Below are 15424 nucleotides of genomic sequence, written 5' to 3'. Positions count from 1 at the left end.
AACTCCGCCCCCGGGGGGCCCCGCCCCCAACCGGCGTCTCGGTGGTTCCGGAAGGCGGGGCCTGGCCGGGGCGCCGTGGCGGGCGCGAGAGGCCCGAGCGGGCGCGCTCCCGCAACACGCACGCCGCGCGCGCCCGCCTGCCCCGCCCCCAGTTGCTATAAAGGGAAGGCGGGCTGAGCTCTCCGCAAGCTCTGGCCGGCGTTTTGGATCCAGTTTCATCGGTGTTTACGGTTGCTTGTCAGACTCCAGCCGCCAAAATGGTGAAGCAGATCGAGAGCAAGGTACGCGCTTCCCGGGGAAGCCCAGGGCGCGACGCGCAGCCTCCGTAGCTGGGGAGGGCGAGGGCGGGAGGTGGGCAGGCGCCCCTCCGCAGCCCGGAGGAAGGGGACGCGACGCCTTGGCCTGGGACTGCGGGAAGCCCGGGCTTGGGCGCGCCTGAGGCGGCCGATCATGCCCTGGAGGAAAGGAGGAGAGGGGCGAGGGCGCCCTGGAGGGCGGGCTCTGGGTGCCCAGCGCTGCCCGTGTCCAGTGCGCCGAGCGTTCCCCCCCAAAGCGCCCCCCTGCACCCCAGTGCTCGGGAAACCCCTGTTGGCTGAGAGGATGGAGTCTGCTCTTGGCTCCCGTCCGTCTCTGGATACGGGCCGGGCAAGGAGATGGAGGGCCCCTTGAAAGAGGCACGGGGTTGCGGACCGCCGCTCCCTCCCCGGTGGGCGGCATGATCACCCACGTTGGGCAGCGTGAGCTCCCTAGGGAGCGTATCCGGGCCGGAGACCCCGGCTGCCTCCATCAGTGCCGGGCCCCAGAAATGGCGCGTGCTGGCCTCCGCGCAAGGGGGCGGCTCCGGGCTGGAGACCCCCTCGGCAGTACGAGGCGGGCCCCGCGGCCCGAGGGGCCCAGGTGGCCGCAAGGAAGTGAGGCCGGGGCCGCGCCCTCGGGACTCCTCCTCTAGCGGCGCAGGGCGTGTTTCCGGCAGCGCTGGCTTTGGAATGACTCAGTCCCCAAGACTGAGCCCAGGGGCCTCCGCTGCCCTACCCGGCCGTGATTCACCCACGGTGGGTGGGTTTCGCTGCAGCCAGGAGTGCCCCCGAGGCGGCCCTGGAGTACCAGGTGGTGGTTCTGCCCTATTAGGAATGTCCAAGACCTTGTTCCATCTTCGAGAGTTATTGCAAGCCTCATACCCTCCTGCTCGGGAAACTCAGAGCCTGACTTCGTGTTTGGTATACTGTAGCCATTCAAGAAATGTTTGTTAGTTAAATGTAGTCAGAAAAGGGAGTGGGAGAACATTGATGTTGCTGGAACAGTAGAAGACCCTCGAAAGCGTTTACCCTGCGGTACCTCCCATCCCAAGCCCTCGCCTGCCTTGAATGTCTGGACCTGAGAGATGCTGGGTCGCTTTGGAAATGGAAGTTTCTCTGTAATGGTGCCTTGTCTTTTTGTTACGTTTAAAATCAGAAAGCATATATGATCATTGTAGTAGATTTAGCAAGAGAGCGATCTTCTATTCCCTAGAAGCAGCTGCGAAGTAGTTGGATTATTTTATGTATCCTGTTTTGTTCCTGAGCTTTTTTTTTTTTATTCTCTCCTCTAGTTTAGCCTGAACCCTTTTTGTGTAATTAGAAGCTTTGTAATCATTTCAGTATCTGAACACATTGCTGGACATTTAGGCAGCTTTCAGTGCCTCGGTGCATATTTTTGTTCATAACCCTTTGTACAGAGTTCAAGCTGTTTCCTCAGGTTAGGGCCCAGTGTAGTGATTGGGTCAAGGGGTGAGAACCTTTTATTTAAGGCTTGTAAATCCCCAAGAAGCATATGAGAGTGCTCTTTCACTCCACCCCCATCAACACTTATATTTTCCCCCAACTTTGGCCAAATCATTATTAGTAAGAAAAATTGTCTTGTATTTCATTTGATTATTAGGGACTCTGAACTCCACGCCCCCACACATATGTTGATTGACTAATTGCAGTTTGTTATCTGCTTGTCCTTAATTTTTTCCTAATGGCATGTTTTATTGTGTGAGCTTTTATATTAAAACTAGCAACCCTGTCATTTGTTGGAGAGGTCATTAATATGGAATTCCCCCTACTTTTATTCAGTACCTACTGAGTGACAAGTATCAGTCTCCGTTGGGGGAGGAGGGGTGTTGTCCAGGGTCTGACCACATCATCAGTATAACCTAATAGGTGAGAACCCATAAAGGGAGGGAGAAGACTTTGAGTGGTTTATAGTAGTTGTCTCAGAATCCATACACTACAAACAAAATCGATTGAATCCTGGAACACATCTTTCAGTTTTCCCCTATTTTAGTTGTCATAGTTTTGGCACCCTCCTCCCCTCATCAATGAGAAGCTGTGCGAGGGTGACCAGAAATTGGTTACAGACTGGGGCGCAAAGACCCTGGTCATCAGTTGGTCTTCAAAATTATGATCCAGGGACATTGATCAAAAGTTAAGCTCAGTTCAGTGTTACTTGTAAATGTCGAATACACTTTAGATTTTCATCCTCCTGGACTAAAGTTGGTGCCATTGGCCATCTAAGACAGCTCTTTCTGAGGTGTGATAGATCAGAGCCACTGGTATCTATTTTAGAACAAGTGGGATAATGGACTGTCAATGTGATGAGAAAGGAATCAACACACAGTTGTATGTTGTTTAAGAATGGTAGCTGCCTTTTATTGAAGGCCTGCCTTCTATACATGGGCACTCTTATGCTTGCTAATTACCTTTGGAATGGGTATGTTTAGGAAAAGAGACACTAGAGTCTGTTCTTATCTACCCCAAATACATTGTTTTGTTTTCAGAATATTTAGGTCCATAATGGGGACCTTTATTGTTCCTCATTGTTAGTCTCTGAGTGTTAGACAGTCGTTTTCAAAAGATACCTCTTTTAGACAAACGTAAGTATCAGGAGAAGAGAACTTGTTGTGAAGTTTACACATACCTGGCTCTGTAACTCCTCAGTTAAGCCAAAAGTTATTGTTGCATGCTTCTTTTCTTTTCAGAATTTTAGGTAGTTTTGCCTGAATTTGATTCAGAATTGTTTGGGAAACCATTGAGAGTGTATATTTTGTTTTGCAAGTAATCTCACCAAGTATTTATGGAGGGCCAACCGTGTTCACAAAACAGTGCATTCATTGGACATTATCATTCCTTGATTTTTTTCTTGTCTAACCTGGTTCTTGAAGTAAAGAATGACTGGTTTGACTTTTTTTTAAGATTTTATTTGTCAGAGAGTGAGAGAGAGCACAAGCAGGGGGAGCGGCAGGCTCCCCACTGAGCAGAGAGCCTGATGCGGGACTTGATCCCAGGGCCCTGGGATCATGACCTGAGCTGAAGGCAGATGCTTAACCGACTGAGCCACCCAGGCACCCATAGTTTGAGGTTTTTAAAAAATCAGGTTAGAGAAGGCTCCAAATTAAATTCACCCGGAAAAACTGGTGGTTTGGAAAAATAATTTCTATAATTCTAACTTGTTCTCTCTCTCCCTCCCCCCAACCTAGCCCTCACACACAAATATCTCCCCACACCCCAAAGGTGGGATGGGAACTTGTATCTGAATAACTAAAAAGGTTACAGAAGTCAGGACATGCGAATGCCACTTGTGAATTGTTTCCCCCAAAAAAACATGAAGTAGAAATTAGAAAAGTAACTGTACTGCAGAGAAATTCACTTCAGATTTTTTTTTAATGATGTTTACTTTACTGAATAGGATCTGATATGATTCTTAGCTTTCAAGGGAGGGGAATGTTGGTTTAATTAAACCAATGTGACCAGCATTTTCCCCTCGAGGGAAAACCCAGACTTCAGATACAGATACTTGTTTTGATTGCTCTTTGTTGCCCCAGTGTTGGTAAGCACTAACTGACTAAACTGTGGTTAAAAAGAAGTCCCTTTTAACTAGAAGGTTAGGTTCCTAAGGTTACAGTATCAAAACCATTGGTAAATTATTCAGGGAGATTGGTGGTAAGGGATTTCTTGATCAGGTCTCGCTGGTGGAATTTTGACATAATTCTAATGCAAAATAGCACCTAAGGAAAATTCCCTGCATGAGGAACTAGAGCTATCATTTGGTCACCGGTAAGGGCAGAGTTCTGAGATAAAGGGCAGACATCAACAATACACAGTACGATCTCCTCTCCGGAAACCCATGAAGGAGAGTACGGGGAAATATGCTTAATGTCAGCAGTGCCCCTCTGAGTGTGAGGGTCTGGGGGAATTTTATTTTCCTTGATATTTTTAAAGCTTTTGACATGTTCCATCGTAGACAGTTTTAATCAAGAAAGTGTTAGCTTTTAAACTTGTTTTCATTGCAAAATTTTGTGCTTTTGTGACTTATTCGATCGAAGTGACCCTCTTCATCAGTTGATAAGCATTTAGTGCTTGTTTACCATATACCTAAATTTGATGTGGAAACCTAATAGAAATGTCTTTCCATTTGCTCAGTTTGAATATAGATTGATGTAGACATGAATAATGATACACTATATACATCATACTTGTTTCATCTTTAACACTACACACTAGGATTTTTTTTCAAGTTTATTTGGTTCATTTTAGTTTATTAAGTTTTTAAAAAGCAGTATGTCACATTCTCTCACATTTGATCAGGACTTTGGGAAATTTAACCCATGCTTTTCTTTTTTTCTTCTAGTATGCTTTTCAGGAAGCCTTGAACAGTGCAGGGGATAAACTTGTAGTAGTTGACTTCTCAGCCACGTGGTGCGGGCCTTGCAAAATGATCAAGCCTTTCTTTCATGTGAGTATGAAGCTAGCTAGTTCTGCTTTATAAGAGTTTCTATATTTCGGGTTGGTGGTGGCAAAGCTAGGAAGGGACAGAGTGTTTGTGTTGTTGTTGGATATTTGGTCTGAAAGTAATAGTGTCACAATTTAAGGGGCACCTGGCTGGCTCAGTCTGTAGAACATGGACTCTGGATCTCGGGGTCATGAGTTCGAGGCCAGCATTGGGTGTAGAGATTACTTAAAATCTTTCAAAATAAAGTAATAGTGTAACAACTTAAATAATTTAGTTTTGACAAATGTGTAGCCCACTCAAGACAACTGTCAGAACTTAATTTGGTTGTCTTAAATGGTTTTTCTTTTTCTTCTTCTTCGGGTTGAAACCCAGGCCCTATTTGAAATTCAGGCCTTAGAAGTTGATGTGCCAAATTCTTTTAGGCTAGGAGGAATTTGATTCAGAGAGCGCGTATGGCCTTTGTGCTTACCTGGTCCTTTGGATCTTTAATGAGTAGTTTCTACTTTTATTATTTTCTATTTAAGAAGCTTGAGTATAATGACTGCCGTTACCCAGTTCTGAATCTTTCTGGATTTTTCATTTTAAATTTTCCAGTCCCTCTCTGAGAAGTATTCCAACGTGGTGTTCCTTGAAGTAGACGTGGATGACTGTCAGGTATGTGCCTGGAAATTTGGACTACTACTGCCCTTTTCACATTGGCCTTTTTCTCTGAATTGCAAGTGCTTGTTTTCATACATGTCAAGTAATATGAGAACTACAGTCCTAGCCAAAAAAGGTAATTGTGCCAATTATGAGCTTAATGCTAGCTATCAGGAACTATGTATATCACATCCTAAAATAAGCATAAAAACAGATGGTTGAGGCTCTGTACCTTACCAGTCACCTTTCTAAAAGCTTAGACATTCAGTGTAACACTGAGGTGCTCAGTAAATCGATAATTGAATTTGATTATAACTAAATCCATAGACTTAAAAATTGGGAGACCACTTTTAAGATTCTTTGTGAACTATTGACATGAGAAAGTATAATCACAAGCTCACTCATCTTGCTTGTTTTTAGTCAATTAGAAAACCCAATGTTGTAAAGAACACACACCAAGGTGCTTGATAGAGAGCAGAGGGAGTAATTTGGAGGGAAATTTGAGGGTTGATTTAATTTTACAAACACTTATTTCAGACTCTCTGTACCCAGTACTCTCCCACATGCTTTACAAGTATTGATTCATTTAATACTTGGTGCTGTCCATCCCCATTTTACAGATGAGAAAACAGAGAGGTTGTCCATGGAGTTACAGTTAGTAAGTGGCAGAGTCTGGATTTAAAATGAAGCCCTTGTTCTTCAGAGGAGGCTCTGGCCCAGGGTGGGTACAGATCCCGTTCCTGGCCTAAGACTTGCTTCCCACACAGCCCACTGAACTAGGATAGCTTGTTTATGTTCAAGAACAGCACCTAGGAGTTCTTTACAGATATGTGGACATTTTTCCCCTAGCCGCAGGCAGGCAGGAGGGTTTAGGGTTTAAGGTGGCCAAAAGGGTGCTCACCTGGGTTCCAGGCCTGACTCTGGGACTTCTGCTTTAGGCTAACCTCTCTTGTCCCTTGAGCTTTAGTTCTTTAAGACCAGGTCTTAACACATGCCCCATTAGCCTCCTGGGGTGGTTTGTTCATTGAGCAAACATGGAGTGTTTAATAAAGGTACTGAAAGGTTTATAAAAACAGGTTTTTGGCAGTATTTTCTAAACCTGTGAGGACCTACCATCACCATGTTGCTTTTTCTTAGCACATTTTCTGATTCCACACTCAGGCCTTTACTGGTGGGGTCTTCTCTACCTGGCACATGCTTTCCTTTCATACCTCAGAAACTCCTAGCTGTAAGCTTCACACCTTCTCCAGGAACCTTTCTCCACCCAGACTAGGTTAGCTTCCTTCCCTCCGTGTCTCCAAGTCGTCCTCACCTCGCTTTTCCCCTTGCATTTATGGTAGTAGAATGGGACAGATCCCCTGCCTAGACTTCCTGCTTTATTTGAGCCTTCATAAAGGAGTTGTCAGGTGACATGATCCCTAGAAAGTGCCTAGAGTAGTGCCTGGCACGTGTTCAGTGAATCTTAGCTAGTATTAGTCTTTTTGTCTGTCCTTTACCATTAGTCCCTATGAGTTTCTTGGGACCAGAGACTCTTATTTACCTGGCTGGCATGTAGTAGGTATAGAATGGATTTATTATATAAGGTAAAGTGATTGTTCTGAGGTGTTCCAGAGTTTTAAGAAAATGAGAGTAGATATCAGGTGCTTGTGAACAAATTCTTGCTCCCAAATCTAAACCTAATTTACAGACTTACTTTTTCTATATGGTCACTTTAGCCCGGTGAAAATGGGACCTGGAAGGGACTAGAGAGATTGCTGACTGGTACTGTGGCCCTATTAGATAGTAAGTGACTCTCATAAGTTTTTATTGGAAAGTAGTAACATGTGCTAGATGCTATACTAGGTCCTTTAGTCCTCAGGCAGCTATGATAACTGTTTTTATTAGTACTTCCCTGGAACAGATAATGGGACTGCAGTACAAGAGGAGGGGTAGGTCAAAGCAGGTCGACCCCTTGCCAGACAGGTGTTCTCACTGCCTGAATATGAAACCTTGGGGGGAAAGATATGCAGAGCAGGCAAGAACTTTGGTGTGACAGAACTCTTCCTTCATGTCTGATTAGCGGATACGCCCTCAAAACTTTCTAGACCTTGGAGTGACCCTCTCACAAGTTGGGGACCTTTCACTTTGCCTCTGTATTCTAAAGATTGAGCAACGCACGGTGTTTGAATACCTTTAATGATACTATTACAACACCATCTAAATAGCCTTATCGACCTGTTAAGGAGATAAAAATTGAACTAATTCCAGAATCCTTTGGTCCCATACATGTAACAGTGTCTGTCAGCCCCTACTCACCTGGCCATTCTGAATTACCCTCGTTGCTAATTCTATGGAAAAGCAGTTCATTAAACAATCAGGCAGTTGTTTTTTCCTCATGGAATTTGCAGCTCTAGGTAAAACCATCCCCTCATTCGACTCTCAAATAGAGATAGGGATAAACATTACGTCAATCGCATTTCTCAGTATTAAATCATATCATTAATGGATGAAATTTTTAATGACTAGTTTTTAAATTTTCGTGCAGATAATTCCCTGCTGATGAATTTCAGACTTAGGGTACTTTGTAGTGTCTTTGGCATAAGCAACATATAATTTTAATAGAAGGCTCTGTAAGCACCTGGGCAGGAAGGAGTTACCTTTCAGGTGTAATAGAATGAACCGGAAACTTTTCCAGGGCCTGGAAGAATTAGGAGGCATGGACATATAATGTGATACACGAAGAAAATTTTGTATTTATAGAAAAGTTAGGAGTCCCAGTCCTTTGGAAAACGATAGACTTGACTCTAGGCCAGACTCTGTATAGGGTAAGATATTTACTTTGTAAATGAAAACAAGAAACAAAGTAATTTAGACCGGACAATTGTGCAACCTTTTAGAACAAGGTGTGTTTCCGTTTTGATTAGATGAGTTAATAGGAGTGACAAAAGCAAGTTTAACGTTACTTTGGCTGTAGGGAGTTTTAAGCTAGAAACCAATGAAACTAAATTTAGTAAATAAAAAGTAGTCTTATTACACTTACTAATAAAAACAAAAAATCAGATTGGGCAAAACTATAGGGATGGAGAACAGATGGGGGCAGAGGGCTGGGAGAGGATTGGAGTATGAAGGAGCTGCTGAGGAAATTTTAGGGGAGGGAGGGAACGGTTCTGTATCTTGATTTCATTTGTCAGAACTCACAGAACTTAAACATTCCCTAAAAAGTGAATTTCACTGTTTTTAAAATTCCAGATTGTTTATAAAAACAGGTTGGAGGTATTAGTTTTATTTTTAAGTGAGGAAAGTGATAAATTTCAATTGTAACTAAGTTTTTATGTACAAATATCTTAGAGTCACTATTGGAATAGGCAAATTAGTCCATAAAAGATCTTAGGAGACAGGTGTACTGTGTTCCTGGATAGTGACTCATTATTATTAAAATGTCAGTACTCCCAGGTTTGTCTGATGCAGTCTCAGTCTGACATTTTGGGGCCATTGATTGACATTCTGAAATAATACAGTCAGGAAAGTCCTGGAAAGTATTTATAAAAACAAACACTAACTGGGAGAGAAGTCGTGGGGGATGAGAAAGGTCAGGCCCCATAAAAATACAGTGTATTAGCTGCACTTATGAACACAGTGTGGTCTTGTAACCAGAGTAGGGAGGTATACCCATGGAATAGAATAGAAAGTAAAAAAAAAAAAAAAAAGCATCTATTAAGCATGTATTAATCATTAACTGTTAGGGGTTAAGATGCTGCAGCTCTGCCTCATTTCCTTAAATGTCTTCTAGGTTTTACTTGGGAATAAACAAAAATCCTAGAAAATACTGAACATACTTAGAGAAATGATGGACATTGTTAAGCACATTAACCATTCTGGTTCTTGTAGTCTCAAGAACTTAACTGTTCTCCGCTCTTGCCACTGAGGAAATGGGCCTGGAAAAATTCTGTCACAGAACTGAAGTCTGTTTGATGCCTAAGCTAAAGCCCATGCTTTTAATGAATGGGGTAGAGAAGGGCTGATGGCAAAAATCATGATAAATATTGATCAGTTAATACACATTCAAATTGGGAGGTCATTTTAATATGTATCTAGAGCCCTTAAAAGGAGCATGATTCTTTTTCTTAGCAGTTCTGCTTCTGGGGGTGGTGGCCGAACCAGATAAAATTTATACAGGAAGATGCAAGTGTTTACTTGAAGCAAAAATCAAAGCCTTTTACATATTGACCAGTGGATTAGTTCCATTGATGCCATGTCCATAGAACCGTAAAAAAGAACTGTGTACTTTTTTATGGGGAAAAGGCCATTGTATGTACATTATACCGAGTATATAGGTATAAGGTCCCTAATATGTGTACCATGCACACAGCATAAGTTTTATAAAGAAAAGTGTTTAGATACAATAGTAAGATGTTTGTAGCAGCTAGTCGAGAATAGGAATGGTTTCCCTCTCCCAGTTTTTCTGCAAATTGAATGTGGGTTATACTTAAGTGAATAAAAATGATCTTAAGGTCAGCAATTTCACTTTATTCATAAGGATGTACATAAATTGCAGATAACAAAGCCTCGCTTTGGGGGATTAAATTATGGTTTGGAATCCTAGGTCACTTTAAAAGAAAACAGCAAACCATTTTCATACCCAGTGAAAGAAAACTCAATTCTTTAAAAATTTCCCATGTAAAGATTTGACCGCAATTTTTAAAAGTATTTTAAAAATCTTGTTCGTCCTCTTCTCTCTCAAAGCATTGACATCACTTCTGAGCATTCATCTTTTTTCCAGTTTTAGAATTTTATTGTAAATTAAGCAGTTGTACCAGTGTAGGAATGCTGAACTTCTGGGTAGGTGAGGGGTAAGGCATCCGGAATCTGAGGATTGACTGAGAGGAGACCCTGTATTTTCTGTTGAAAAGCTTTCTCATTCGGAAAGTTGTGCTGACTTTCCAGGTTCCTTTTACCTGCCTTTGTGTGTGATACAGCTCAGTCAGGCCCCCTGGGAGTTTCCGATTAGCAGTGGGGAAGAGGATGGCTCATTGTTTTCAGGTGGCTGCCCTTCTACCATAAATATAAAACAAAATGAACACCCTTCTCCTTTGAAACTGCTGCCAACTGCCTGCATGAAAGGTAGCGTCCAACCAGTGGCTTCCATGTGCATGAGAGAGGGAAGGGGCTGAGGCAAACAGCTGCTCTCCCCGGTGCTGTGAGGGGTGAGCCTGGTGTTCCCAAATACTCAAGTTCAAGAGGTATCTGCTATTGGTCAGCCAATGCAGAGATTTGCTCTAAGCTCTTGCACGAGCCAAGCAACGTATCTGGACCAGATTCAGCCCCCTAGACTACCAGTGTTCAGTGTTTTACCTCAGCCAGTCCGCCTCTCCCTTTCTAACTTGTCATCTTCTGATTTCCTGAATCCTTATCCACAGTTCTTCCAGAACCTGGACACATGCAGTTCATAGTCTTCCTGTCCCCTCTTCACCCCATTTTCAATCTTGGATGCTCTTGCCACAAGGGAATTACTGGAATTGTAGAACCTTCATTTTCGTGGTCTTATCACATGTTCTTGGTAACTTCCCTGGGCATTCCGAACCTATTAGCCATTTTTATCCCAGTTACGACTGTCCTTGTGCCTCTTTGTCAGCCAGCATTTAGAGGAAAAGTCAAGGTTATCTGGAAGGAACTCCCAACGGTAGTGACCACTCCCCTTCCTGCCCAAGCTACCAGCAAAGCAAATTTATAAAGCTATAAAACCACACTTTTTTTCCCCAGAGGAGGAGGTGAACTTAGGCTGGCACACTGCCATTGCTAGGGGCTCAGACGGCTCCATTTTTTTAATCCTGTTCCCTCCCAAATACTAAACTAGAAGTCACCACGACACCTTCCTTTCCTCTGTAAGCTCTTTGGGTTCTGTGATCTGGTTCTCAGAACCCCGCCTCTTTGGGTGCTGTCCTTTACTGCCATGTGGTTCTACCTTTCTTTCCCAAGCCTCTTGAGGACCATTCGGACATTTTCAGTCCCTAATAGATCTCTCCATCTGAAACTCTTGTCCAAAACCATTTCCCGAGGTATTTCCCCCCAACCTTGTGTGAACAAGGTATTGAGAGGGGGGTGGGTGTTAGAAGCTCTCTTTTAGTGTTCCGGTAACAGAATTAGGGAATGCTTGATACTTGAGGCACCTTTGTTTCGGATATGCAGCCAGATTTAAGAACCTGCAAGTAAATGTTTAAAGCAGAAAGAAGTGGTGTGGAGCTTTGCCTTTAGGTTACTAGGCCTTTGTTCTTGAACAGTTCTTTGGTGAGTGAATTGTTGGTTCTCTTGCTAACGCTGTTTTAGTCTTTATGACCATCAGCTGTGGACTCCACCGCCATAATGAGACTGGAAGAACTAGGAACAGTACTAATTCTGAGGAATAGTTAAGATTATAATCCCGAGTATAGTTACAGAAGGATTTGTTATTGCTTCTTTACACTTGAAATAGCCAAGATATAATTGGATTAAACAACTCACTGGGTCATTGTATTTATCTGATGCATTCTGCTTGTTGGTGGCCCCCCCAAGAGGGGAGTGCATGTTACTTTTCAGTGAGAATATAACCAAATTGGCTTTTGTGCTGCCATTTCATTCATTCTTTCAATTTTCATATGCTTAAAAAAGATCCTAATGCTGACTTGGGAGGTATATAACGGGGCGAAAAAGTCTGGTTAGAGATTACTTCTGTCAAAGCTCAACCCTCAGTCTTGTTCTTATCCTTTCCCTTCACCCCACAGGATGTTGCTTCAGAGTGTGAAGTCAAATGCATGCCAACCTTCCAGTTTTTTAAAAAGGGTCAGAAGGTAGGTACATCTGACCTTATATCCAGCTGGCCAATAGGAAGACATGGTGTAAATTAAGACACTGAAGGGACTTAACCCTTCACATGGAAAAGCCTGTCCCCATATTCTACTTTTAATAATATTTAAATAGGTCATTCTTAAGTACATGTTGTGACATCTAATTGAAAATGGATCTTTGTTAGAACTGGTCACTAATCCCATGATTGGTGCTTCATGTTTGTTAAGTACATTTATCTTTGAGAGGTAAGAAGTTCTATGTCTTAAACACAAACTAAGGGGGGCAAAAAAAAAAAAAACCCTTGTTTTTAACCTAAAATGTATTTCTCTGGCTTACAACCAGCTTTTTCAAGTAAGATTATACTTCTTCTCCCATTCTGTGATATCTCAGTCACAAAATACAGCTACAGTGCTACATCCCTAACCACAATTCAATATTTTCTTAACAGGTGGGTGAATTTTCTGGAGCTAATAAGGAAAAACTTGAAGCCACCATAAATGAATTAATCTAATTATGTTTTCTGAAAACATAACCAGCCCTTGGCTGTTGAAAACTTGTAATTTTTTTTATTTACAAAAAGGAAAGATCAAGTATGAAGACTCTATACCCAACTTCCATCTGATTATAAGTGACAATAAAATATTAATTCTACCCTTTTTAAAACTGTCTGGTGTCTTTGAATAGCTTTCAGCATAAATGAAATGTGGCCATTAGATGACATTTAATGTCCTAATTTCATATATTCTTGGTAACTTTTTAGTGACTTTGTAGGCCACTGAGTAAGATTAAAAATCTTGTTGGGGGCAATGCAGATAATGGGGTGGTATAATTGTTTGACTCCTGTGAACAGAGAAAATCATGTTCTCTGTTCTAGCAGGTATATATCTCCCACTGTCTGAATGATCCTCAGGACCAAAATTGAGCTCCACCCATGAAGGAATTGTCTCTGGTTTGAGATTCCATTCTCAAAGGCCACAGTGAGCTGCTGTTTTGCTAGTGGTAACTGAGTCCTGTTCTATCCATTATAGCACTTCTTCATGGTTGGTTCACAAAGGAGTTCTGCAAACATTGCCATGGGAATTTTGATTCTCTCAAAGTATCTAAAACTGGTTTTATAGGCCAGATCGACATACTAACCTAAGTGGTAAAGGGTGTGGCATTTACTGGTCATTTCAGTAAAGAACATTAAGGGTTTCATAGATCAGTGTTACAGAATAGAGAGCCTAGAAATAAACCCACACGTGTGCTCAGTCTGTGACAAGAGTGTACAATGGAGAAGAGTCTCCAATAAATGGTATTGGGAAAATCAGACAGCTACATGCAAGAGATGAAACTGGGCCACTTTCTTACACCATATACAAAAAAACCCTAAATTTGAGAGACCTGAAAGTATAAAACTCCTAGTACTCAGATATCAGCCCCAGCAATGTTTTTCTAGATGTGTCTCAGGCAAAGGAAAAGAAAAGCAAAAGTATGGGACTACAACCAAACTAAAAAGCTTTTGCACAGAGAAGGAAACCAGCAGAAGGCAACCTACTGCATGGGAGGAGGTAATGCAAATGATAGGTCTAATAAGGGGTTGATAATCCAAAATATAAAGAATTCACACAACACCAAAATAATCTGATTTTAAAAATGGACAGAGTCTGAATAGACATTTTTCCAAAGAGGACATACAGATCAGCCAACAGACACATGAAAAGATGCTCCAACATCAATCATCATCAGGAAAATGCAAATCAAAACCACAGTGAGATATCACCTCACACCTGTCAGAAGGGCTAGAATCAAAAAGTAACAAGTCTTGACAAGAATGTGGAGAAAAAGGAACCCTTGTGCACTGTTGGTGGGAATGTAAATTGGTGCAGCCACTGTGGAAAACTGGAGTTTCCTCAAAAAAATTAAAAAGCACATAATACAGGATTTCCACTACTAGGTATTTACCCATCAAAAAACAAAACACTGATTTAAAAAGAGACACGCACCTATATGTTTGTTGCAGCATTATTTACAATAGCCAAGATAGGGAGGCACCCAAGTGTTCATTGATAGATGACTGGATAGAGATATGGTATGTGTTATATACACAATGGAGTATTAGTCATAAAAAAATGAGGTCTTGCCATTTGCAACACGTGTAGATTAGAGAGTATTATGCAAAATAAGAAAATACCATAGGATTTCACTTATATATGGAATCTAAACAAGAATGAACAAACAGAATCAGACCTATGAATACAGAGAACTGACGGTTGCCAGGGGGGAGGGGGCGGAGTGGTAGATGGGCAAAATGGGTGAAAGGGAGTAAGATCCAAGTCTGGAATGAATAAGTCACAAGGATAAAAGGTACAGCACAGGGAATATAATCAGTGATATTGTAACAGTGTTATGACATGGTAACTACACTTGTGAGCATAGAATATATAGATTTATCACTGTTGTACATTTGAAATTAACGTGTGTCAACTATTTTTAAAAAAATATTTTTCCAATGGGAAAAAAAAAAACCCAGAGTATATTAAAAAAAAAGTGTTTTTGTGTTCTAGACACAGCAAAGGGCTAGAGATGTAATAGAGTTTTTAAATTTGTATAATGAAAATCAATCATATGCAGTGCACCATCCTTATGTTAATTTCTACAACAATCCTAGAAGATAGGTACTGTGATCCCCATTTCCCCAGTGAAGAAACAGGCAAAGAGGTTAATTCTCTGGTGTCACCCCAGTCAGTAGAAGATCGGTGATTTGAACCAAGGGAATCTGGAGCCCATACACCTACTCTCAACCACTATACTGCCTCCCAGTTAAAAATCTGAACAACTGGGGCGCCTGGGTGGCTCAGATGGTTAAGCGTCTGCCTTCGGCTTAGGTCATGATCCCAGGGTCCTGGGATCGAGCCCCGCATCGGGCTCCCTGCTCTGCAGGAAGCCTGCTTCTCCCTCCTCCACTCCCCCAGCTTGTGTTCCCTCTCTCGCTGTGTCTCTCTCTGTCATATAAAAAAAAAAAATCTGAACAACTAGTAAAACAATGAGCCCTTACCTAGTTTTCTTTCCTCATCTAAAATTGGGATGCTGAACTTAGAAGCTCTCTCAAAATAAGTGAATATCTTCTGTGCTAGATAGGACTACAGCTGTGAATAAGACACCCTTCCCATAGAGCTTATAACTCTAGAAAGGAAGGCAAACTAGTGAATAGTAGCCTAGTATATCCTAGGAGGCCAAAACAAATGGGCAC

At 42.1% G+C, this 15424-nt stretch overlaps 1 protein-coding gene across 1 annotated transcript; it reads left to right on the top strand.

The window, feature by feature from the left end:
- Positions 1-121: 121 nt before the first annotated feature.
- TXN (thioredoxin) lies at positions 122-12855 on the top strand. Its single transcript, XM_006744047.3, has 5 exons — positions 122-281; positions 4651-4755; positions 5347-5406; positions 12129-12194; positions 12641-12855. The coding sequence occupies exons 1-5, from the start codon at positions 258-260 to the stop codon at positions 12701-12703; spliced, it is 318 nt and encodes a 105-aa protein (XP_006744110.1). The 5' UTR covers positions 122-257; the 3' UTR covers positions 12704-12855.
- Positions 12856-15424: the final 2569 nt, after the last annotated feature.

The sequence above is a fragment of the Leptonychotes weddellii genome, chromosome 14, assembly GCF_054177405.1.
Source record: "Leptonychotes weddellii isolate Sample4059 chromosome 14, ASM5417740v2, whole genome shotgun sequence".
Lineage (NCBI taxonomy): Eukaryota > Metazoa > Chordata > Mammalia > Carnivora > Phocidae > Leptonychotes > Leptonychotes weddellii.
This window is presented reverse-complemented; position numbering and strand designations above follow the sequence as displayed.